The sequence below is a fragment of the Pongo pygmaeus genome, chromosome 13, assembly GCF_028885625.2.
Source record: "Pongo pygmaeus isolate AG05252 chromosome 13, NHGRI_mPonPyg2-v2.0_pri, whole genome shotgun sequence".
Lineage (NCBI taxonomy): Eukaryota > Metazoa > Chordata > Mammalia > Primates > Hominidae > Pongo > Pongo pygmaeus.
The window spans coordinates 49,436,089-49,461,227 of NC_072386.2; the positions used below are offsets into that span (position 1 = coordinate 49,436,089).

Genomic DNA, 25,139 nt, shown 5'->3' on the forward strand with positions numbered 1-25,139 from the left:
ACTCATTCTGGAGAACGTTTTTTTTTTTTTTTTATGTTTAATATGTAAGAGTAACTTTTCCTCTGTCTGGCAAGCTTTCTCACAAACCTTAGTTTGGCTTTCATTCAAACATGACATCTGGCAGCTCAACCTTGGGGATGTACTTGGTGAGTGTTTGTGCTGGGAAGTGTTTACTGATTGGTTGGCTGTGCTTACATTCACCTTCTCAGCTCATGCTCTTTGGAGCTTTTTTGACTTCTTCATTACTTGAGGCTCTAAATATGTTGTTGTTTTGCAAAGCCCTTTAGGTCATGTGGACCCAGAGGTTAATTTGGTATGATTTTAAAACTGCAGAGCAAATGGCATTCTTTAGAAAAATCTGACAAGCTTTGCACATTCTAATTTGATTCCTGGCATGGCTTATTCCTCTGTGTGCTAATGTGTCTGTCCATGAGAGCTGTGCTCCCGTGACCCTTGTTGGCTAATTTTCATCCTGCATTTCTTATCTGGATTGTTGAGTCCAAGGTTCAGCCCTGATGTAAGATGTTCTATGCATAAACTCTAATATCTTTGCCTTTGGCCACTTTCAACCCATGATTACAAACACATCTTAAGGGAGACCAGGTCAGTTCAAAGACCTGCCTTGTGTTTGGAACTGTCATAGCGGGTGGGTTGAATAAAACTCCAGGGTAAAGCTATTTAGTTGATCCATTGTTTTTTTCTGGAGAGCAGCTTTCTCCAAACTTATGTTTGGAGATCGTCTGCTAATCCCCAAAGCCTGGCCCTGGCTGTTGACCTTAAGTGAAAGAGAAATTGGTTAGCAGGAGGGTTGGCCTAGGTGACAGACCTGTTAATCCCAGAAAGTTGTATTTACTATTCTGAAGGTGACTGTATTCAAGGCAGCAGTTAAATCTCTCTCTAAGTCTTGAGTGTGACCTGCATCATTGTTAAAAAAAAAAAAGAAAAAAAAAAAATAGTGCTCTTTCAGAATTTGAAGCTAGGTATGTGAGTGAAAATAGAAAGTGCATTTTGAGTAAACTCACCAACCATTCCTGGTGACAAAGAAAAGGGACCAGGCGCCACCAATGGCAGAGATACCTTTCCTACTCCACACATGCACAACTTAAATCTGATCACAATAAACAAAAGAAGATTGAAACCGGAAGTTGCTCACTTTTTTTTTTTTTTTTTAAAGTCTCGCTGTGATCGTATAATTTTCTTAGCTACTGCATTTGCTGTTTGTTTGTTTGTTTGTGCTCCTGGAGTGTAAGTTCTGAATACATGTGCAGAACATGCAGGTTTGTTACATAAGTATACACGTGCCATGGTGGTTTGGTGCACCGTCAACCCATCATCTACATTAGGTATTTCTCCTAATGCTATCGTTCCCCTAGATCCCAACCCCGCAACAGGCCCCAGTGTGTGATGTTCCCCTCCATGTGTCCGTGCATTCTCATTATTCACCTCCCACTTTTGAGTGCCGTGTTTGGTTTTCTGTTCCTGTGTTAGTTTGCTGAGAATGATGGTTTCCAGCTTCATCTATGTCCCTGCAAAGGACATGAACTCATCCTTTTTTATGGAATACTCAACATAGTATTCCATAGTGTATATGTGCCACATTTTCTTTATCCAATCTATCATTGATGGACATTTGGGTTGGTCCCAAGTCTTTGCTGTGGTGAGCAGTGCTGCATTAACATATGTGTGCATGTGTCTTTTTATAGTAGAATGATTGATTTATAACCCTTTGGGTATACACTCAGTAATGGGATTGCTGGGTCAAATGGTATTTCTGGTTCTAGATCCTTAAGGAATCACCAAACTGTCTTCCACAATGGTTTCACTAATTTACACACCCACCAACAGTGTAAAAGCATTCCTATTTATCCACATCCTCCCCAGCATCTGTTGTTTCCTGACTTTTTAATGATCGCCATTCTAACTGGTGTAAGATGGTATCTCATTGTGGTTTTGATTTGCATTTCTCTAATGCCCAGTGATAGTGAGCATTTTTTCATATGTTTGTCTGCTGCATCATTGTCTTCTTTTGAGAAGTGTCTGTTCATATCCTTCGCCCACTTTTTGATGAGGTGGTTGTTTTCTTGTAAATTTGTTTAAGTTCTTTGTAGATTCTGGATATTAGCCCTTTGTCAGATGGGCAGATAGCAAAAATTTCCTCCCATTCTGTAGGTTACCTCTTCACTCTGATGGCAGTTTTTTTGCTGTGCAGAAGCTCTTTAATTAGATCCCATTTGTCAATTTTGGCTTAGTTGCCATTGCTTTTGGTGTTTGTTTTAGTCCTGAAGTCTTTGTGTGTACCTATGTCCTGAATGGTATTGCCTAGGTTTTCTTCTAGGGTTTTTATGGTTTTACATCTTAGGTTTAAGTTTTTAATCCATCTTGAGTTAGTTTTTGTATAAGGAAGGGATCCAGCTTCAGTTTCCTGCATATGGCTAGCCAGTTTTCCCAACACCATTTATTAAATATATTAAATAGAGGAGCCTTTCCCCATTCTTGTTTTTCCTCAGGTTTGTCAAAGATAAGATGTTTGCAGATGTGTGGCATTACTTCTGAGGCCTCTGTTCTGTTCCATTGGTCTATGTATCTGTTTTGGTACCAGTACCATGCTGTTTTGGTTACTGTAGCCTTGTTTGAAGTCAGGTAGCGTGATGCCTCAAGCCTTGTTCTTTTTGCTTAGGATTGTCTTGGCTTTGTGGGCTCTTTTTTGGTTCCATATCACATTTAAAGTAGTTTTTTTTCCCATTCTGTGAAGAAAGTCATTGGTAGCTTCATGGGGATGGCATTGAATCTATAAATTACCTTGGGCAGTATGGCCATGTTCACGATATTGATTCTTCGTATCCATGAGCATGGAATGTTCTTCCATTTGTTTGTGTCCTCTCTTATTTCGTTGAGCAGTGGTTTGTAGTTCTCCTTGAAGAGGTCCTTCACATCCCTTGTAAGTTGGATTCCTAGGTATTTCATTCTCTTTGAAGCAATTGTGAATGGGAATTCACTCATGATTTGGCTGTTATTGGAGTGCTTGTGATTTTTGCACATTTATTTTTTATCCTGAGATTTTGCTGAAGTTTCTTATCAGCTTGAGATTTTGGGCTGAGACAGTGGGGTTTTCTAAATATATAATCATGTCATCTGCAAACAGAGACAATTTGACTTCCTCTTTTCCTAATTGAATACCCTTTATTTCTTTCTCTTGCCTGATTGCCCTGGCCAGAACTTCCAATACTGTGTTGAATAGGAGTGGTGAGAGAGGGCATCCCTGTCTTGTGCCAGTTTTCAAAGGGAATGCTTCCAGTTTTTGCCCATTCGTTATGATAGTGGCTGTGGGTTATCATAAATAGCTCTTCTTATTTTGAGATACATTCCATCAGTACCTAGTTTATTGAGAGTTGTTAGCACAAAGTGGTGTTGAATTTTGTCAAAGGCCTGTTCTGCCTCTATTGAGATAATCGTGTGGTTTTTGTCATTGGCCCTGTTTATGTGATGGATTACATTTATTGATATGCATATGTGGAAGGAGCCTTGCATCCCAGGGATGAAGCCCACTTGATCGTGGTGGATAAGCTTTTTGATGTGCTGCTGGATTCGGTTTGCCAGTATTTTATTGAGGATTTTTGCATCGATGTTCATCAGGGATATTGGCCTGGAGTTTTCTTTTTGTTGTGTCTCTGCCAGGCTTTGGTATCAGGATGATGCTGGCCTCATAAAATGAGTTAGGAAGGAGTCCCTCTTTTTGTATTGTTTGGAATAGTTTCAGAAGGAATGGTACCAGCTCCTCTTTGTACCTCTGGTAGAATTCGTCTAGTCCTGGACTCTTTTTTGGTTGCTAGGCTATTAATTACTGACTCAATTTCAGAACTTGTTATTGGTCTATGCAGAGATTCGACTTCTTCCTGGTTTAGTCTTGGGAGGGTGTACGTGTCCAGGAATTTATCCATTTCTTCTAGATTTTCTAGTTTATTTGCATAGAGGTGTTGTTGGTATTCTCTGATGGTAGTTTGTATTTCTGTGGGATCAGTGGTGATTTCCCCTTTGTCCTTTTTTATTGTGTCTGTTTGAGTCTTCTGTCTTTTCTATCTATTTTGTTGATCTTTTCCAAAAGCCAGCTCCTGGATTCATTGATTTTTTGAAGGGTTTTTCGTGTCTCTATCTCCTTCAGGTCTGTACTGTTCTTAGTTATGTCTTGTCTTCTGTTAGCTTTTGAATTTGTTTGCTCTTGTTACTCTAGTTCTTTTAATTATGATGTTAGGGTGTCGATTTTAGATCTTTCCTGCTTTCTCTTGTGGGCATTTAGTGCTATAAATTTCTCTCTACACACTGCTTTAAATGTGTCCTAGAGATTCTGGTACATTGTGTCTTTGTTCTCATTGGTTTCAAAGAACATCTTTATTTCTGCCTTCATTTTGTTACTTACCCAGTAGTCATTCAGGAACAGGTTGTTCAGCTTCCATGTAGTTGTGTGGTTTTGAGTGTTTTTTTTAATCTTGAGTTCTAATTTGATTGCACTGTGGTCTAAGAGACCGTTTGTTATGATTTCCATTCTTTTGCATTTGCTGAAGGAGTGTTTTACTTCCAATTATGTGAGCAATGTTAGAGTAAGTGCAGTGTGGTGTTGAGAAGAATATATATTTTCTTGATTCGGGGTGGAGAGTTCTGTAGATGTGTATTAGGTCTGCTTAGTCCGGAGCTGAGTTCAAGTCCTGAACGTCCTTGCTAATGTTCTGTCTCATTGATCTAATATTGAAGTGGGGTGTTAAAGTCTCCTACTATTATTGTGTGGGAGTCTAAGTCTCTTTGTAGGTCTCTAAGAACTTGCTTTATGAATCTGGGTGCTCCTGTATTGGGTTCACATATATTTAGGATAGTTAACTCTTCTTCATTCATTGATCCCTTTGCCATTATGTAATGGCCTTCTTTGTCTCTTTTGATCTTTGTTGGTTTAAAGTTATCAGTTTTATCAGAGACTAGGATTGCAACCCCTGCTTTTTTTTGCCTTCCATTTGCTTGGTAGATCTTCCTCCATCCCTTTATGTTGAGCCTATGTGTATCTCTGCGTGTGAGATGGTTCTTCTCAGTACAGCACACTGATGGGTCTTCACTCTTTATCCAGTTGGCCAGTCTGTGTCTTTTAATTGGGGCATTTAGTCCATTCACATTTAAGGTTAATATTGTTATATGCAAATTTGATCCTGTCATTATGATGCTGGCTGGTTATTTTGCCCGTTAATTAATTACGCAGCTTCTTCATAGCGTTGATGATCTTTGCAATTTGGTATGTTTTTGCAGTGGCTGGTACCAGTCGTTCCTTTCCATGTTTAGTGCTTCCTTCAGGAGCTCTTGTAAGGCAGGCCTGGTGGTGACAGAATCTCTCAGCATTTGCTTTCCTTAAAGGATTTCATTTCTCCTTTGCTTATGAAGCTTAGTTTGGCTGGATATGCAATTCTGGGTTGAAAATTACAGTATTGTTAAACAGGTAACCTTTAAACGAAGTCAGGCAGTCTTTCCTCCAAATAGAAGGTATTTGCACACGTGACCTCTTCTTGCTATTGAAAGCAACTGTGGTCAGAAATGAAATCCCCAGGACATTCAGAGGAGAATAAATCTGTATTACTTAGCTTCTGGGTCTCCTTCCTGTGCTTTCCAAATCTTTTGCAGAAACAGAGGGAAGTAAATCATGCTTCCATGGTAACCATCCATACGGCACTTATGGGGCCAAATAGTTTTCTCTATTTCTCAGTATTCCCACACACTTGGTGTCATCTTCCTGTTTACCTCCATCCCCAAATAACATCAGTCAGGAATCTGGCATGTGCCTGTGAAAACCACCAGGCGAGGTGATGAGTGCTCATCTCACGCGGAGATCCTCTCTCTTCTCAGTATGAGTGAATGATAAAGATTGAGTCCCTGTTCACTTACCCAGAACCTTGGGAACGTGCACACGTGTATCTAAAAAAACTTTGATGAGGAAATGTGTGTTAACAAAAACGAAGGAGGAACAAGTTGAAGCCTCTTTAATGAGAAGAGACCATTTAGGAGTAGGACCTCTTCAAATGAGATCCGTCTCTCTAAGCTTGGATTATTTCTCTCTGCTGATGAGTCGGGGAGAAGGTTGATGGGCAATGTATTATTTCTGCTTCTATAAACAGAGGCTCCCTTCCACTTTCTTGTACTTCTAGAAACAAACACCTTAAATTTCCACAAGGAATCAGAAATGCCTTAGTGTCTTCTTTTCAACCCAGATATACTTCATGAGTCAGAGCAATTTTACCTAATCACTTTTTAAAAAAGAAAGACTGCTTCACTTTTTAAAAAAGAAAGACTGCTCTTACATCTGGCTTTTTTTTTCTACCTTTTGGTTTATCTATGTTCAAGCCCTCCACAGACTGTTAATTCCTGTGGTCAGCCAGGGAGAGCTCTTTTTCAGAAACGGGCATTTGTTTGCTAATAGTCCTTGATATCCTTGAGGGATGCTTTACTTCCCACTTAACAGCACAGTCACGTCACATGGTTCATGCTATGTCCCCTGCCATGGCTAGAAATTGTATTTCTCTGAGACATGGGGGGCATCCAGGTTAACAGCAACTACCAGGTTTGTGTCAGATACTTTAAATTTCACCATTTGTCATTTGACAATGGTAGAAATACGCAAGCACAGCAGATGTGAAGTTACTGTGACCACTGCAAAAGCTCTGGTCTGGATGACATGCCTAGGTGCTTGTTTCAATATTACAAAGTGATTGATTAGTTTCTGAAATTTTTGAAATGGAGTGTATATGTTCCATTTTGGAAGGAATGCAGACATGATCAATGGTTACGAACCCAAAGTTTGGGTTCCAGAAACATTTGTTAATGGGGGAACTATGTGGCTATTTACTAACGAGAACCAGGTTTTTAACTGGGCACTGCAAGAGTAAATAAATTTAGGATTTAAAGGTATGTGAGTGTGGACAATATTCATAGCAGATAAACATAACTAAGTTTCTAGTTAAACATGTTCCTAACTTTTTCTGCCCTTTTTGTTTTTGGGAAATAAAAATGATTGTTCTTGTGGTCTGTACGCTTGCTGAATCCTCCTGGCGTCTTCCTTTGTGGCCGGGTATGTGGCTTTCCTTCTAAAGGACGGCCAGTCCCGAACAGTAAGGCAGTTCCAGTTCACTGACTGGCCAGAGCAAGGAGTGCCAAAGTCCGGAGAAGGATTTATTGACTTCATCGGCCAAGTCCATAAAACAAAAGAGCAGTTTGGCCAAGATGGACCCATTTCAGTCCACTGCAGGTAAGTTACAATTCAAGAATGGTAAGTTTCCTTTTGTGATTAAAGCAGTGATAACTGTGAAAATAAAATAAGTGGTGGTGTTTCTTCACTGTCTGTACACACTTTTTGTAGTAAGGTTGCTTATTTAAAATTTTATTCTTGGAAATGTATTACAAAACTTAAAGCAGGATTGATTTCTCTTTCTTTCCATAAAGTGAAAATAATCAGAGGAAAATATTTATCCCCAAAATTTGCTTCCTATAAGACAAACCAAATTACCAATTTTACCTTAATGGGAATTGTTGTTGGTACCTCCCCTAGTAATAATTTGTTCTGTTAATCATTTCATATTTGCTTTTGCTTTCATAGCAATGCACTGATAACTGTCTTTCGTCTGTTTGTCTTTGTGAAAAACTCATGAATAGCTATCAAATCTTAATGACAGTATTAATTTCTGCCAGTCAATAAGTAAGTGCTGTCAATAAGTAAGTGCTTAGTATGGTACCTCAGTTAAAAAATGCAGTTTGCTTGAAAATTGTTGCTATATCAGAAAATGAAGCATCTTCAAGTTAATTATTTTCAATAGTTTCTAGAGCATTTTATAACTCAAGTCATTGAAGTTAATAGAAATAGAAATAGCAAGTAAATGGTTCAGACATTCACCATAAATTTATAAATGTAGTGTTTTTGGAGGAAGTTGCTATGCAAAAACCTCCTAACAAAAGCAATTCACCTAATTTTATTTAAACTAATATATTTCAGGGTTCTAGCAACTTGACATCTAAATTGCTAATCTTTTTATGGTGAAACTCTTGAGAGAGTTTATTAAAAAATATATTTTGCTTCAGCACATCAAAGAAAACTATAGTTCTTTATGACACAGAAGGCAGGATCTCAAAATTGGACACATATTAGACTTGGGCTAAGATATCTGTGTTCTAATCTCAGTTCTATTACTTGGCTCTATGATAATGAAGTTTCTCTGGACCTCAGTTATCTTAGCTGATGTGTAAAGTCCTTTCTAGCATCCTTTGTTTCTCAGGCATGTTATAAGAAGCAAACCTTTATCTGTGTACATTTGCTTTCTATTGAGTTATTAAACATCCTTTGCAAACCAACCAAAGAGCATGTAGGAAATGACACATGGAATCAAATACAGGTATACTTCAGAGATGTTATGGGGGTTTAGTTCCAGAGTACCACAATAAAGGGAGTCACACATATTTTTTGGTTTCCCAGTGCATATGAAAGTTGTGTTTACTTTATACTATAGTCTATTTAGTGTGCAATAGCATTATGTCTAAACAACAATGTACTTACAAGAGCTGGAAAGATGGCTGAATAGGAACAGCTCCGGTCTGCTGCACCCAGTGAGATTGACACAGAAGGCAGGTGATTTCTGCATTTCCCATTTCATCTCATTGGGACTGGTTGGACAGTGGGTGCAGCCCACAGAGGGTGAGCTAAAGCAGGGTGTGGTGTTGCCTCACCCAGGAAGCACAAGGGGTCAGGGGATTTCCCTTTCCTAGCCAAGGGAAGCCGTGAGAGACTGTACCATGAGGAACAGTACACTCTGGCCCAGATGCTGCACTTCTCCCATGGTCTTCACAACTGGTAAACCAGGAGATTCCCTCCAGTGCCTGGCTTGGTGGGTCCCACCCCCACAGAGCCCAGCAAGATAAGATCCACTGGCTTGAAAATCTCACTGCTAGCACAGCTGTCTGAGGTCCACCTGGGACATTCAAGCTTGGTGAGGGGAGGGGTGTCTGCCATTGCTGAGGCTAGAGTAGGCTGTTTTACCCTCACAGTGTAAACAAAGCCGGCAGGAAGTTCGAACTGGGCCGAGTCCACCACAGCTCAGCAAGGCAAACTGCCTCTCTAGATTACTCCTCCCTGGGCAGGGCATCTCTGAAAAAAAGACAGCAGCCCCAATCACAGACTTACAGATAAAACCCCCATCTCACTGGGACAGAGCACCTGGGGGAAGGGGCAGCTGTAGGCATAGCTTCAGCAGACTTACTTACTTAAACTTCCCCACCTGGCAGCTCTGATGAGAGCAGCAGTTCTCCCAGTGCGGTGTTCGAGCTCTCATAAGGGACAGATTCTCTCCTCAAGTGGGTCCCTGACCCCCACATATCCTGACTGGGTGACACCTCACAGTAGGGGCCAACAGATACCTCATACAGGAGAGCACTGGCTGGCATCTGGCAGGTGCCCCTCTGGGATGAAGCTTCCAGAGGAAGGAACAGGCAGCAGTCTTTGCTGTTTTGAAGCCTCTGCTCTTAACACCCAGGCAAACAGCATCTGGAGTGGACCTCCAGCAAACCTGCAGCAGAGAGAGCTGGTTGTTAGAAGGAAAATAACAAACAGAAAGGAATAGCATGTCCACCCAGAGACCCCATCTGAAGGTCACCATCATCAAAGGCCAAAGGTAGATAAATCCATGAAGATGGGGAGAAACCAGCACAAAAAGGCTGAAAATTCCAAAAACCAGAACACCTCTTCTCCTCCAAAGGATCACAACTCCTCACCAGCAAGGGAACAAAACAGGACAGAGAATGAGTTTGACAAATTGACAGATGTCAGCTTCAGAAGGTGGGTAATAACAAACTCCTCCGAGCTAAAGGACCATGTTACTAATTTAATGCAAGGAAGCTAAGAACCTAGAAAAAAGGTTAGAGGAATTGCTAACTAGAATAAGCAGTTTAGAGAAGAATATAAATGACCTGATGGAGCTGAAAAACACAGCACGAGATCTTCGTGAAGCATACGCAAGTATCAATAGCCAAATCAATCAAGTGGAAGAATGGATATCAGAGATCGAAGATCAACTCAATGAAATAAAGCATGAAGACAAGAGTAGAGAAAAAAAGAGTAAAAAGAAATGAACAAAGCCTCCAAGAAATATGGGACTATATGAAAAGACCAAATTTACGTTTGATTGGTTTACCTGAAAGTGAAGGGGAGAATGGAACCAAGTGGGAGAAAACTCTTCAGGATATCATCCAGAAGAACTTCCCCAACCTAGCAAGACAGGCCAACATTCAAATTCAGGAAATACTGAGACCACCACTAAGATATTCTTCGAGAAGAGCAACCCCAAGACACATAATCAATCATCAGATTCACCAAGGATGAAATGAAGGAAAAAATGTTAAGGGCAGCCAAAGACAAATGTCGGCTTGCCCACAAAGGGAAGCACATCAGACTAACAGCGGGTCTCTCGACAGCAACCCTACAGGCCAGAAGAGAGTGGGGGCCAATATTCAACATTCTTAAAGAAAAGAAAAGAATTTTCAACCCAGAATTTCATATCCAGCCAAACTAAGCTTCATAAGTGAAGGAGAAATAAAATCCTTTACAGACAAGCAAATGCTGAGAGATTTTGTCACCACCAGGCCTGCCTTACAAGAGCTCCTGAAGGAAGCACTAAACATGGAAAGGAACAACTGGTACCAGTCACTGCAAAAACATACCAAATTGTAAAGACCATCGATGCTAGGAAGAAACTGCATCAATTAACAGGCAAATAACCAGCAAACATCATAATGACAGGATCAAATTCACACATAACCATATTAACCTTAAATGTAAATGGGCTAAATGCCCCAATTAAAAGACACAGACTGGCCAATTGGATAAAGAGTGAAGACCCATCAGTGTGCTGTATTCAGGAGACCCATCTCACATGCAAAGACACACATAGGCTCAAAATAAAGGGATGGAGGAATATTTACCAAGCAAATGGAAAGCAAAAAAAAAGCAGGGGATACAATCCTAGTCTCTGATAAAACAGACTTTAAACCGACAAAGAAGGGTATTACGTAAAGGGATCAATGCAATAAGAAGAGCTAAGTATCCTAAATAGATATGAACCCTCTACAGGAGCACCCAGATTCATAAAGCAAGTTCTTAGAGACCTACAAAGAGACTTAGACTCCCACACAATAATAGTGGGAGACTTTAACACCCCACTTCAATATTAGACAGATCAATGAGACAGAACATTAGCAAGGACATTCAGGACTTGAACTCAGCTCTGCACCAAGCAGACCTAATAATACACATATACAGAACTCTCCACCCAAATCAACAGAATATACATTCTTCTCAGCATGACATTGCACTTATTCTAAAATTGACCACATAATTGGAAGTAAAACACTCCTCAGCAAATGCAAAAGAACAGAAATCATAACAAACAGTCTCTCAGACCACAGTGCAATCAAATTAGAACTCACTCAGGATTAAGAAACTCACTCAAAACCACACAACTACATGGAAGCTGAACAACCTGCTCCTGAATGACTACTGCATAAATAACAAAATGAAGGCAGAAATAAGTTCTTTGAAACCAATGAGAACAAAGACAGTGTACCAGAATCTGTGGACACATTTAAAGCAGTGTGTAGAGAGAAATTTATAGCACTAAATGCCCACAAGAGAAAGCAGGAAAGATCTAAAATCGACACCCTAACATCACAATTAAAAGAACTAGAGTAACAAGAGCAAACAAATTCAAAAGCTAGCAGAAGACAAGAAATAACTAAGATCAGAGCAGAACTGAAGGAGATAGAGACACGAAAAACCCTTCAAAAAAATCAATGAATCCAGGAGCTGGCTTTTGGAAAAGATCAACAAAATAAATAGAGCTCTAGCCAGACTAATATAGAAGAATCAAATAGATACAATAAAAAAGGACAAAGGGGAAATCACCACTGATCCCACAGAAATACAAACTACCATCAGAGAATACCAACAACACCTCTATGCAAATAAACTAGAAAATCTAGAAGAAATGGATAGATTCCTGGACATGTACACCCTCCCAAGACTAAACCAGGAAGAAGTCGAATCTCTGCATAGACCAATAACAAGTTCTGAAATTGAGTCAGTAATTAATAGCCTAGCAACCAAAAAAGAGTCCAGGACTAGACGAATTCTACCAGAGGTACAAAGAGGAGCTGGTACCATTCCTTCTGAAACTATTCCAAACAATACAAAAAGAGGGACTCCTTCCTGACTCATTTTATGAGGCCAGCATCATCCTGATACCAAAGCCTGGCAGAGACACAACAAAAAGAAAACTCCAGGCCAGTATCCCTGATGAACATCAATGGAAAAATCCTCAATAAAATACTGGCAAACCGAATCCAGCAGCACATCAAAAAGCTTATCCACCACGATCAAGTGGGCTTCATCCCTGGGATGCGAGGCTCGTTCAATATACACAAATCAATAAATGTAATCCATCACATAAACAGAGCCAATGACAAAAACCACATGATTATCTCAATGAAAAGGCCTTTGACAAAATTCAAGAGCCCTTTGTGCTAAAAACTCTCAAAAAACTAGGTACTGATGGGACATATCTCAAAATAAGAAGAGCTGTTTATGACAAATGCACAGCCACTATCATACAGAATGGGCAAAAACTGGAAGCACTCCCTTTGAAAAGTAGCACAAGACAAGGATGCCCTCTCTCACTGCTCCTATTCAACATAGCGTTGGAAGTTCTGGCCAAGGCAATCAGGCAACAGAAAGAAATAAAGGGCATTCAATTAGAAAAAGTGGAAGTCAAATTGTCTCTGTTTGCACATGACAAGATTGTATATTTAGAAAACCCCATCATCTCATCCCAAAATCTCCTTAAGCTGATAAGCAACTTCAGCAAAGTCTCAGGATACAAAATCAATGTGCAAAAATTGCAAGCACTCCTATACACCAATAATAGAGAGCCAAATCATGAGTGAACTCCCATTCACAATTGCTTCAAAGAATAAAATACCTGGGAATACAACTAACAAGGAATGTGAAGGACCTCTTCAAGGAGAACTACAAACCACTGCTCAACGAAATAAGAGAGGACACAAACAAATGGAAGAACATTCCATGCTCATGGATACGAAGAATCAATATCGTGAACATGGCCATACTGCCCAAGGTAATTTAAAGATTCAGTGCTATCCCCATCAAGCCACCAATGACTTTCTTCACAGAATGGGAAAAAACTACTTTAAATGTGATATGGAACCAAAAAAGAGCCCACAAAGCCAAGACAATCCTAAGCAAAAAGAACAAGGCTTGAGGCATCACGCTACCTGACTTCAAACAAGGCTACAGTAACCAAAACAGCATGGTACTGGTACCAAAACAGATACATAGACCAATGGAACAGAACAGAGGCCTCAGAAGTAATGCCACACATCTGCAAACATCTTATCTTTGACAAACCTGAGGAAAAACAAGAATGGGGAAAGGCTCCTCTATTTAATAAATGGTGTTGGGAAAACTGGCTAGCCATATGCAGGAAACTGAAACTGGATCCCTTCCTAATACAAAAATTAACTCAAGATGGATTAAAAACTTAAACCTAAGATGTAAAACCATAAAAACCCTAGAAGAAAACCTAGGTAATACCATTCAGGACATAGGTATACACAAAGACTTCAGGACTAAAACACCAAAAGCAATGGCAACTAAAGCCAAAATTGACAAATGGGATCTAATTAAACTAAAGAGCTTCTGCACAGCAAAAAAAAACTGCCATCAGAGTGAACAGGTAACCTACAGAATGGGAGGAAACTTTTGCTATCTGTCCATCTGACAAAGGGCTAATATCCAGAATCTACAAAGAACTTAAACAAATTTACAAGAAAACAACCACCTCATCAAAAAGTGGGCGAAGGATATGAACAGACACTTCTCAAAAGAAGACACTGATGCAGCAAACATATGAAAAAATGCTCACTATCACTGGGCATTAGAGAAATGCAAATCAAAACCACAATGAGATACCATCTTACACCAGTTAGAATGGCGATCATTAAAAAGTCAGGAAACAACAGATGCTGGGGAGGATGTGGATAAATAGGAATGCTTTTACACTGTTGGTGGGTGTGTAAATTAGTGAAACCATTGTGGAAGACAGTTTGGTGATTCCTCAAGGATCTAGAACCAGAAATACCATTTGACCCAGCAATCCCATTACTGAGTGTATACCCAAAGGATTATAAATAAATCATTCTACTATAAAGACACATGCACACATATGTTTGTTAATGTGGCACTATTCACAATAGCAAAGACTTGGAACCAACCCAAATGTCCATCAATGATAGATTGGATAAAGAAAATGTGGCACATATACACCATGGAATACTGTGCAGCCATAAAAAAGGATGAGTTCATGTTCTTTGCAGGGACATGGATGAAGCTGGAAACCATCATTCTCAGCAAACTAACACAGGAACAGAAAATCAAACACCGCATATTCTCACTTATAATTGGGAGTGGAACAGTGAGAACACGTGGATGCAGGGAAGTGAACATCAAACACCAGGGCCTGTCAGGGGGTGGGGGGACTGGGAGAGGGATAGCATCAGGACATATACGTAATGTGGGTGATGGGTTGATGGGTGCAGTAAACCACCATGGTGCGTGTATACCTATGTAACAAACCAGCACGTTTTTCTCATGTACCCTGGAACTTAAAGTATAAAAAAAAAAAATTCTAATCATCATCTGAGCCTCTGGTAAGTTGTAATCTTTTTGCTGGTAGACGCTCTTGCCTTGATGTTGATGGCTTCTGACTAATGGATGGGCGGTGGTTTCTGAAGGGTGACGTGGCTGTAGCAATTTCTTAAAAGAAAATAATAATGAAGTTTGCCACATCAAGTGACTAAGTGACAAAGTCAAGAGCCTTCTCTGTACCATGCAATGTTGTTTGATAGCATTTTACTCACAGTAGAACTTCTTTCAAAATTGGAGTCATTCCTTTGCAACCCTGCTGCTTTTCTATTAACTTTGTTTATGTACTATTCTAAATCTTTTGTTGTCATTTCCACAGTGTTCACAGCATCTTCATGAGTATATTCCATCTTGAGAAACCACTATCTTTGCTCATCCATAAGAAGCAACTCCTCATGTATTCAGGTTTTATCATGAGATTGCAGCAATTCAGTCACATCTCCTGGCTCCACTTCTAGTTCTAGTTATCTTGCTATTCCACCATTTTTGCAATTGCTTCCTCTACTGAAGTCTTGAACCCCTCAAAGTCATCCATGAAGATTGGAATCAACTTCTTCCAAACTCCTGTTAATGTTGATAATTTGATCTTCTCCCATGAAGCACAAATGTTTTTAATGGCATATAGAATGGTGAATTACTTCCAGTAAATTTTCAATTTACTTTGCCCAGACCTATCAGAGAAATCAGTATCTGTAGAATGTATAGCCTTATAAAATGTAGTTCTTAAATAACAAAACTTGAAAGTTGAAATTCCTCCTTGATCCATTGGGCTGTAGAATCAATATTGTGTTCACAGGCATGAAAACATTAATCTCTTTGTACATTCCCCCAGAGCTCTTGGGTGACAAGGTATGTTGTCAATGAGCAGTATTATCTTGAAAAGAATCTTTTATTCTAAGCAGTAGGTCTCAAGAGTGGCCTTAAAATATTCAGTAAACCATGCTATAAACGGATGTGTTATCATCCATGCTTTCTTGTTCCATTTATAGAACTGGGCTATTTGGTACAGGAGGTCGAGCTTTCAGCCTGTCTTGATGTTCAACGTGCCTTCCTTACTAAAACTTAATTATTTCAAGCTTTTGACTTAAAGTGAGAGATGTGTAACTCTTCCTTTCACTTGAGTATATTTAGTGTAATTCTTGAGTGCCCTAGGATTTTCAAATGGTAAATGAGCTTTGGCTTCAGCTTAATGTCACCAGCTGCATGAGCCCCTAACAAGAGAGTCAGCCTGTTCTTTGAAGTTCTGAAGTCAGGCATTGACTCCTCCTCTGTAGCTATCAACGTCTTAGATGACAACTTCTTCCAATATAATGATGTTTGTCTATATTAAAGATCTGTTTTTTAATGTAGCCACCTTCATCAGTGATCTTAGCTAGATATTCTGGATAACTTCCTACAGCTTCTGTAACAGCACTTATTGCTTCACCTTGCACTTTTATGTTATGGGGTTGGCTTCCTTCCTTAAACCTCATAAGCCAACCTCTGCTAACTTCAAACTTTTCTTCTGCAGCTTCCTCACCTCTCAGCCTTCATAGAATTGAAGAGAGTTAGGGCCTTGCTCTGGCCTAGGCTTTAAGGGAATGTTGTAAATGATTTGATCTTCTATGCAGACCTTTAAAACTTTCTTCATATCAGCAGTAAAGCTGTTCTACTTCCTTATCATTCATGCGTTCACCGGAGTAGCACTTTTAATTTCCTTCAGGAACTTTGCATTCGCAACTAGGCTGTTTGGTGCAAGAGGCCTAACTTTCAGCACATCTGGGCTTTAAGCTTAATTATTTCTAGCTTGTGATTTAAAGTTAGTTAGATACACGTGAGTCTCCCTTTCACTTGAACACTTAGAGGCCATTGTAGGGTTATTAACTGGCCTAATTTCGATATTGTTGTGTCTCAAGGAATAGGAAGGCCTAAGGAGAAAAAGACAGATGGGGAAACTCCTGGTTGGTGGAGCAGTCATAACACACACGTTTGTCAATTAAGTGTTCGTTGTCTTATGGTCATGGTTCATGGCACCCCAAACCAATTGCAGTAGTAACATCAAAGATCAGTGATCACAGATCACTTTAACAGATGTAATAGTATGAAAAAATTTGAAATATTACAAGAATTACCAAACTGCTACACAGAGACACAAACCGAGTATGTGCTGGTGGAAAAATGGCACCAATATACTTGTTCAATGCAAGATTGACACAGACATTCAATTTGTGAAAAACACAGTATCTGCAAAACTCCATAAAGTATAGCACAATAAAACAGTGTATACCCATATTCAGACAAAGTAGATGGTATATATTGGGATTGAATTACCTGGATATTTCTTTTAACTTTACTCATAATTTGCCCAAATGCTAATTTAAACTTTTCTAAAATAATCTCTAAGGAAAAAGAGTGTCTTTAATTTAATACATCTTCTTAACTTTAGGCATCCTTATATGCATAGGTACGTAAATGTGTTATGTGTGCATGTTCTCATTGTTTTTGTCATAAAATAATTTTAATATTCCTTTAGTATGCTAAAGGAATTATGCATATAGCATATATATACACACACTCACACACACACACACACATAGAAGACTTCTGTATATTTTCTCTTATATAGGAATGTTCTGAAAATACCACTTTTCTTATTTATAACTTATTAAACTAAGATGATAAAACCAGTAAATTGAAAAGTTGTAAGTACAATGTCTGTTCTTTTTTTGAAAATACTTAGTAGAAAGTAACCCAATGTTTTTGTTACATTTGAGCTATCAAATCAAGGTAAGATAGACTCTGGAGTACCTAGACCATTCAACAAAAAGATAATAAATCTCAGTTTCTCACAACTAAGAGAGACTTTCAAGGTTAAAAGGGACCTTCAAGGTCATCTGCTTCACCTTAACAGAAGGCTTCACTGCTGCTAGACATCTTCAATCACTTCTTAAAGACTGACTCCGCATGAATTTTCAAACCTCACTTAACATTTCTGTTTAGACTGTAGAAATCCCATTTATAAAGGGACACACTATTTATATATGCCTGCCAGCTACATCCTCCAGTAAATGAATCCATCTATTTTCTACAGCCCGTGCCCAAGTGTTACACATGCTGTTTAATTAGGATCCAAAAATGCAGGGATTTTTCAGATTATTCACTGTTTCCCCCATTATCTAAACTTCCCAATGCTTTCCTACTTAAGTGCACAAGAGCTATGAATTAATTTTCTTTCTTGCTACCGTGAAGATTCTGGAATTATCTTAAAACAATGAAGACAACAGAGAGAAACTCAAAACCTTTCTAATGTGGTTTTAGTTGCTGATCATGTAAAAATAGTAGATAAGTTTAGAGATCAATGGCTCTTAACCATTTTTTTTAAGATTAGAGACCCCTGTGAGAGTCTGTTGAGAGTTCTAAGTCTCAAGAAGTAAGAAAACAACATAGTATTTACTTCATGTGTACATACACTTACAGGATAGTCATAAACCCTCCTGAAGACTAAGTGAAAATCACATATATACCCTGTTATAGCATCTCTTTTCTCATAATAAAACCAGTGTAAACATTTGACTAGTTATAGACAAATACGTTTAGGTTATGCGGCATTGCATATATATTTTAAGTAACTGTAAAATGTGAACAATGTGATAGAAAACTTGAAGATGCCAAATTCACTTCACCTTATTCTGAATTATTTCATACTTTAAAAATATTAAGTATAGGTAGGTTCTAAATTTCAGAATCTCTATGAATATTATAAACCTGTATGTTATTTACCCTTTCTTCTTTTCATTTGTTATGTTTCCTCGGTCTTTCTAAAATGGTATAAATCCCCATTGAAAAGACCTTTTATTAGACTTACTCCTAATTACTTCATCCTCATTATCACATGCTGTTACAACTCAGTATCCCAAGACTAATCATTTAATGAATGTGATAGCATGTTTTCCTGAACATGGCTGTAAAGAGATATGGAGTGTGGAAACTGGTAGAAGTATGTCCACACCCAAGCAAATGTGGCCAAGACTGTGAGCATCTCACCCAGTAACATTGCCTTTGTTATTGTGGCAGCGCGGGCGTTGGAAGAACTGGAGTCTTCATAACGCTAAGCATTGTTTTGGAAAGAATGAGATATGAAGGAGTCGTAGATATCTTCCAGACTGTCAAAATGTTAAGAACACAACGACCAGCTATGGTACAGACAGAGGTGAGAAAATCCATTGCATTTTTCACATCTCAAGAGCCTACGTTTTGCTAGCCTGGACCTTCCGGAGTCCATACTCTCTCAACACCAGACACAAAATACTGTGGGGAAAGCATCAAACCGTTTAATAATTTTGAATGTCATTTTCCCCCTTTTTAAATGGGGTGAGATTATCAGTGTCTTAGTGTTGCTATAGAAATTATGTGAGATTATATGTTAGATTGAGCTATGTTAAATTTTACTACTGGACCATTTTTGACCAATAAAATGGCAATTTCATAAAATTCATTATATTCATAGTCCTATAGTATATATTAAATATATAAATATATAGAAAGCATAATATTTAGTACATAATATAATCTCAGCCCATTTAACTTCTCCATTCTCCCTCTGTATGCCTACAGAGGTATCAGCTCTTCTATATTTCATGTCTTAACAATGGCCATTCAAAACATTTTGATTCTGGATAAGCCTAGAGATATTATATTAGCCCTCATTTCCTATTCCAATAATTAATATGGAAATTTGGATATTTCTCATAATAATAAGAATTTATGATATAGCCAGTCTGGTCTATTGAGCATTCATTTCTAAAGATAATATTACTGATAGAGTTTATGTTCTGCAAAAGGCCACCAAATTATACAACTTGTATGTGTTCCTCAATTCATCATCCACAGTATCTTTCAGACTGATTGCAAAGTGGTGCAAGTGTTTGGCTTGCAATACTCAAAACATTATGTCAGCTTGACAAACTTAATGGGTCTTAGGGGTTACAGAGGGAAATTGGACATTTAAAAAGCCTTAACACTCAGCCAAGCAACTTACTGTGACAAGATAGGAAAGTAAACACCATTTATTTTGCATTACCATTTTTATTACAGAAAAATACACATTTAAGCAAAATAGAAACTATCTACTTTCAGCCTGATTGGCCACTGAAAATAGGTTTATGGGGAAAATCCTACTTTTTCTCATCCCTATAGAGATCTGTAAATTGTGATTTTTTCCATCTCTCCAACAATGCTGCAATTTACTCCAATATGATAGTGTTCTTCGTTGTCTGAAAAAGGCCATGCTTCATACTGTTTGTCTTTTTTAGTGTGTGCCTTTCTAAAACAGACAACTAGCAATCACACAGAATTGGGCCGAATTTACAGGTATTTTTTTATGTGAGCAGCCAGTCTTGTGAAGCCATTTTCAGGGATGAAAAGCTTGGAAGTCCAGTGCCCTGTGTAAATGGATTTGTGTGCCTGGTGTGCCGCACCAGCTACCTTCTGGCTGTATATGAACATCATATGTAAGTGAGAGAGACAGCCAAAAGGTAGCTGAAATGACTGTGAGTGATTCTCATTGCAAGCTCTACTGTCCAAACATAATTTTTTAAAAATTCAAATTCTGTTGGCAGTAGTTCAGAAGGTAAGTAAATTCAGATTTTTCTCAGGACAGTTTGTGTCTGTATCAGCCTCTCTTAAATATTTAAACTGAGAATTAGTTATCATGAATAAGCAGATAATTGTAAAGGATGACTTTCATCATTATCTGCTTATAAGGCATGTAAGAAGTTTATGTGTTCAATTGGTGGTAATGGTTTGATACTACTTGGAAAACACTTGTCTGGGAAAGTGATGTTCACTCGGCCTGCCACTGCTTGGAATTGGGAGATTGTTTTAGTCAAATTGATTGACAAAGTTAATCAACATCCCGTGTGGCTACTTTTTCTCTGTTCACTATAACCAATTGATCATTGGATTAGACCGATTGACGAAAGTAGTGATTTTTCCCCTATATAGATGTAATTTTGTTATCCAATATTGATTTTTATTTTTCTATTAAAATATGCTCATGGTCCCTTCTTTTGCTTCTCCCCATTCATTGTCTCCTGCAGGATCAATATCAGTTTTGCTATCGAGCCGCACTAGAGTACCTGGGCAGCTTTGACCACTATGCAACGTAGAAACCCCTGACCCATTCTGGATTTTTACTACAGGCCCTTCAATATCCATGGAGTCTCTTCTGAGCCATACAGGGCACTTGAGAAGTCCTTCTTAACTTCTAGCTAACAACTACTTAGTGGGACTATTACACACAAAACAAATTAAAAACAAATTATTCCAGGTGGACCAAGAATTCACAGTTTAATAATCTAACCTGAAAAATAATGAAGAGAATCCTGACTGATGAGGCATCTGAAGGATTTTATTTACAGATACCTCAAGGATTCAAAATCAAGGGAAGAAGAAATCACAGCAAAGAACCACCATCTTATTCAGGATTGCTTGAAAGGTGCAAGGAGAAATTGCCAGAATGCTGCAGTTCAGCACAAGATGTGTGCTGGTGTGGCTTCTCACAATGAAACGGACTCTGCTTTGACATCACCCCTTCCCACCATACTGCTCATAATAACATTTTAGGGGGAAAGGGGGGAGGGAACGTTTGTTTAAAAAGAAAGTCCTTGATTTAGTTTTTTAGTATTGTAAAGATACTGCTGACCTGTGCTTCATTTCTAACTGTGTAAACTTTTTTTTAACAAAATGTATCATTCGATAAAGTGAATTTTAAAAAAGTTACATAACTCTTCATTTTTTATTTCCAAATCGTAGGTTTTTTTAAGCTGTAGAACTGTTATCTGTAATATCTTGCTGTAGAAATATCAAATCATTTGAAAATTTGCACATTTTTGTGCAAAACTCAATCTACAGTATCGGTCTCGTCAGATATATTAATTTTACACTTCTGTTCAGTTTTGATTGATTGGTGAGAAAGTACCCATTCTCTTCAAATAATCAAAGATAATTATTATTTTGTTTTGTTTTTGGAATCAACAGGGAGGCGCAAAGTATAAAGTTGCTGCTAACATATATACATATATATCCATATTTTATAAGGGTGTCTATGTATATATAGACAGTGTGTCCACATAAAAAATAGATAGATATAGCTATCAGTCAGTTCTTCCATGATTGATTTAGTTTTTTTAAATGTAGAAAAGCTATTGTAAACATCTCTTTCCATTTATTCTTAATTTTTTGACATATTGATATTTCTTTAAAGGGAAATGAGGAATGCACATCAGTGATTGTCAAACCTCACCCCCTAATTTCCTACCCAATCTCCCCCCACCTAACCAATCAATCATATTCACAAATTCTGTTTTGTTTGTTAGTCAGGCTTCCAACAAAGTTCAATATTTCTAACACTCTAGTGCAATAAAAATTATTAAATAGCTAAGAGGTGTGCATGTGGGAAAGGTCAGTGCATATCCCTTTAGGAGGGGAGAATGTTGTAATATATCAGCTATCGAGTTGTTTAAAAAAAGTGTATTCAATCGTATATCGTCTGTAGTATGTGCTATGAAATTTGCATTTATGATATGTAACAGGGGCAAAGCCAAATTCATGTTACTCTGTTCAGTCAGAAACATTTTGTGGCATACAGCATTCCTGGGAAGTGCTGTACTTTGTTTCGTTTTGGTTTTAGTTTTGCATTTAGAGTGCCTTATAATTGATGCCTATTTTAATAGCATTTCTTTTTAGCTTTTGGTTCGTATTTCCATTCACTGTTCGTATCTGTTACTCTTTCTATTAAAGCATTATCTGTTTACCACATGTACAAAAACTCTTTGAATAATATGCATTCCTAGTTTTCAGCCAAGTCGGGGATGTTAGTGATTGTACCAGCCCAAAGCACTTGGATAATCAGGGCCCTTCTTCCTTTTACCAATCATCAACATCAGAAAAAGCTACTTGTTTTATTTATATTCCCTTCCAAATCCGCTCTGGAACATGCAGTAACTGCACCAAACTTATTTTAGTAACAAATATCATTGGCAACTTTGGAATATATTTGATATTCCATTAGGATTTTTCTAAAAGGGGAAATAAACTCTATATATATGTATCTTACCCCCAATTGTTCCAACATAATTTCTATAGGAAGCCATGGATGATGGCATAAGTTTGCCACATATTACATGAGTTTAAATAATCCTCAAAATATCCAAGGAACTCTTAAAGAGTTTTGGTATGAGTATACTACTTTAGTTTAATTTTAGCTTCATGGATGTTCTGCATGGAAGGATTTTTGTTTTCCACATTTTCCCATTGCTAGCAGAGTGAAATCCAAGAGACCAAACATTTGCAAGCATTGTATTTGAGCACTTTTGTAAAAAACAAAGAAAAAGAAAAAAAAGAAAAAATATATAATACTAAAAAAAAGTATCTAGAAGGCTACCTCAGAATGAGACTCTCTAACCTACATCAGAACCAGAGAAGAATGTGCACTATGTGGGTCTGTTATCATTTTCTTTTAGTTTGTATCTTTTTGGAGATTTATCCAAGTGCCAGATTACTCAGTGCTATAATTTTCTTTTAGTTAAACAAAGGGGGTCAGAGAGACATTGCATCATCCAGACATGCCTTGTTGGACATGTAGAATCTGATGGAGCATTGCACACCAGAATGATTGGCCAATGAGCAGCTTCTCTCCCTGAAACAATAACTGCCCATTTGGCAAAGGGAAAGATGACAATAATCAGAAGAAGAAAATGAATGGGATGCATACCATAGACGAACGAGGCGGAGACTATTGCGGGAATCTTACTGTTCAGGAGCTGTTCCTAGAACTAACTCCCTTACTGTCATTGATGTGCATTCCACTCTGTGCTTTTCTGTACAACCATTCAAGTTTTAATTTCCCAGGTAAACCATCTTTATCTGCCATTACCACAAGCTTTCAAGTTTCCAGTTATTTTCATCATCATAACCAGTACGGTGCTATTATTTACCTATGTACGTGTAGTTATGTATAATTTTGTAATTAGTTACAATGGTAAAAAAATCAAAATATATAAAAAGTGATTTGTACAGAACTTTATTTTAGCTCTTTTTTAAAAATGATTTGCATGGTTAGAAAACGGCGAGGACAGCCAGGGGAGGGAAGGGCCTCTAGGGAACTTTGCACTTTCTATACCTTTGTACTATGCACTGCCCTATTGATTCTACACCCAATAATGATATTACTTGAACCCATCTGTAAGAAACTGCTTCGGAAATTCATTTGTGTGTATGTAAATAACACAACATAGAAACAGGAAGGGAAAAAAGTCTGCAGTAATGCACGTATTTTTTTTTCTTTCCTGTTTGTTTTCGGTTTTGCTTTGTTTAAGTTCTTTTATTTTTAATTCCCTTTTTGTTTTTCTTTTTGGGTTTTGGTTCCTTTTGGGTTTATGGGTGCCCTGATACTCCAGCAGAGATCAGAAGGCTACAGATCCATTCTATCCATCCGTTATGTGGCTTTGCCATCCCAGCTTGGAGTGTCTTTACAAAGATAATAACAGTTGTGTTCTTTGCTCTCGTTTTGGATGCATAGACTGAAAAATTAAAAAAAAATAACTTGTAAAATGGCTTGTTAAAAAATACAATTACCTCTAATTAGTAGTACGCGTAAATGTTTTACAGAATGAAAGGCGTGCTTTTTATTTTCTTACTTCGTTACATTGGTGGCGAAAGAAGTCTGTATGAAAATCAGTTCTTTGCTGACACAAGTTCCATTTGTTACAAATGAATTCTAATAAAAATGTCAGTGTTATGCAGCCCTGGCCTTTGCTTTTGTCCATGCAAACACTTTGGTTTTGAACTGACTATATGTTCTCTCTTCTCTTCTGGTTATCTAGTTAGTTCCTTGTACTAGTAATAATTCTGTTTACCGAGAGACTACTGTTTAAAAATCTCTACCTTGAGGTAAGCACTTTTCACTGGTAAGCAAACAGAGACTCAGAGAAATAGTTTTTCCAAGTTCACAGAACAAAGAGGCATTGCTTTCATTCATATCAGAGATCATAGGCAATCTTTGATTCTGTGGAAGATGACTACTATATATAAATTTAAGTGCACAACTGTATATATACATCTATATGTATGTATGTATTTTCATCTCGAAACAACAACTTTCATGCACATAAAAATAGTTCCATAGTGTTAATTTATTCATACCTTCGGGAACATGGCTAAGAAAATACTTGGTTTGCGTTATTTATTCAGTAATTCAATATGATCAAGTACCAATAATGGGTCAGAATTGTTCTAGGTATTGGAAGTGCAGCTCTGAACAAATGAGATACTGCTGTTTGCATACAGACTACAGTCTACTGAGAGAGGTTGGCACTGA

The 25,139-nt window shown here is 38.0% G+C and overlaps 1 protein-coding gene across 3 annotated transcripts in view; it reads left to right on the forward strand.

Annotated features, from left to right (window-relative positions):
- Window positions 1-24,564, forward strand: part of PTPRD (protein tyrosine phosphatase receptor type D) — a 1,191,315-nt gene extending 1,166,751 nt beyond the window's left edge. For all 3 annotated transcript variants that reach the window (XM_063649531.1, XM_063649529.1, XM_063649530.1), the window contains 3 exons: window positions 7,119-7,273; window positions 18,836-18,971; window positions 20,860-24,564. In XM_063649531.1, coding sequence (XP_063505601.1) covers window positions 7,119-7,273; window positions 18,836-18,971; window positions 20,860-20,928 — 360 coding nt within the window. In that variant the 3' untranslated portion in view covers window positions 20,929-24,564. The remainder of the gene's footprint in view (window positions 1-7,118; window positions 7,274-18,835; window positions 18,972-20,859) is intronic.
- The last annotated feature ends 575 nt before the right edge of the window (window positions 24,565-25,139 follow it).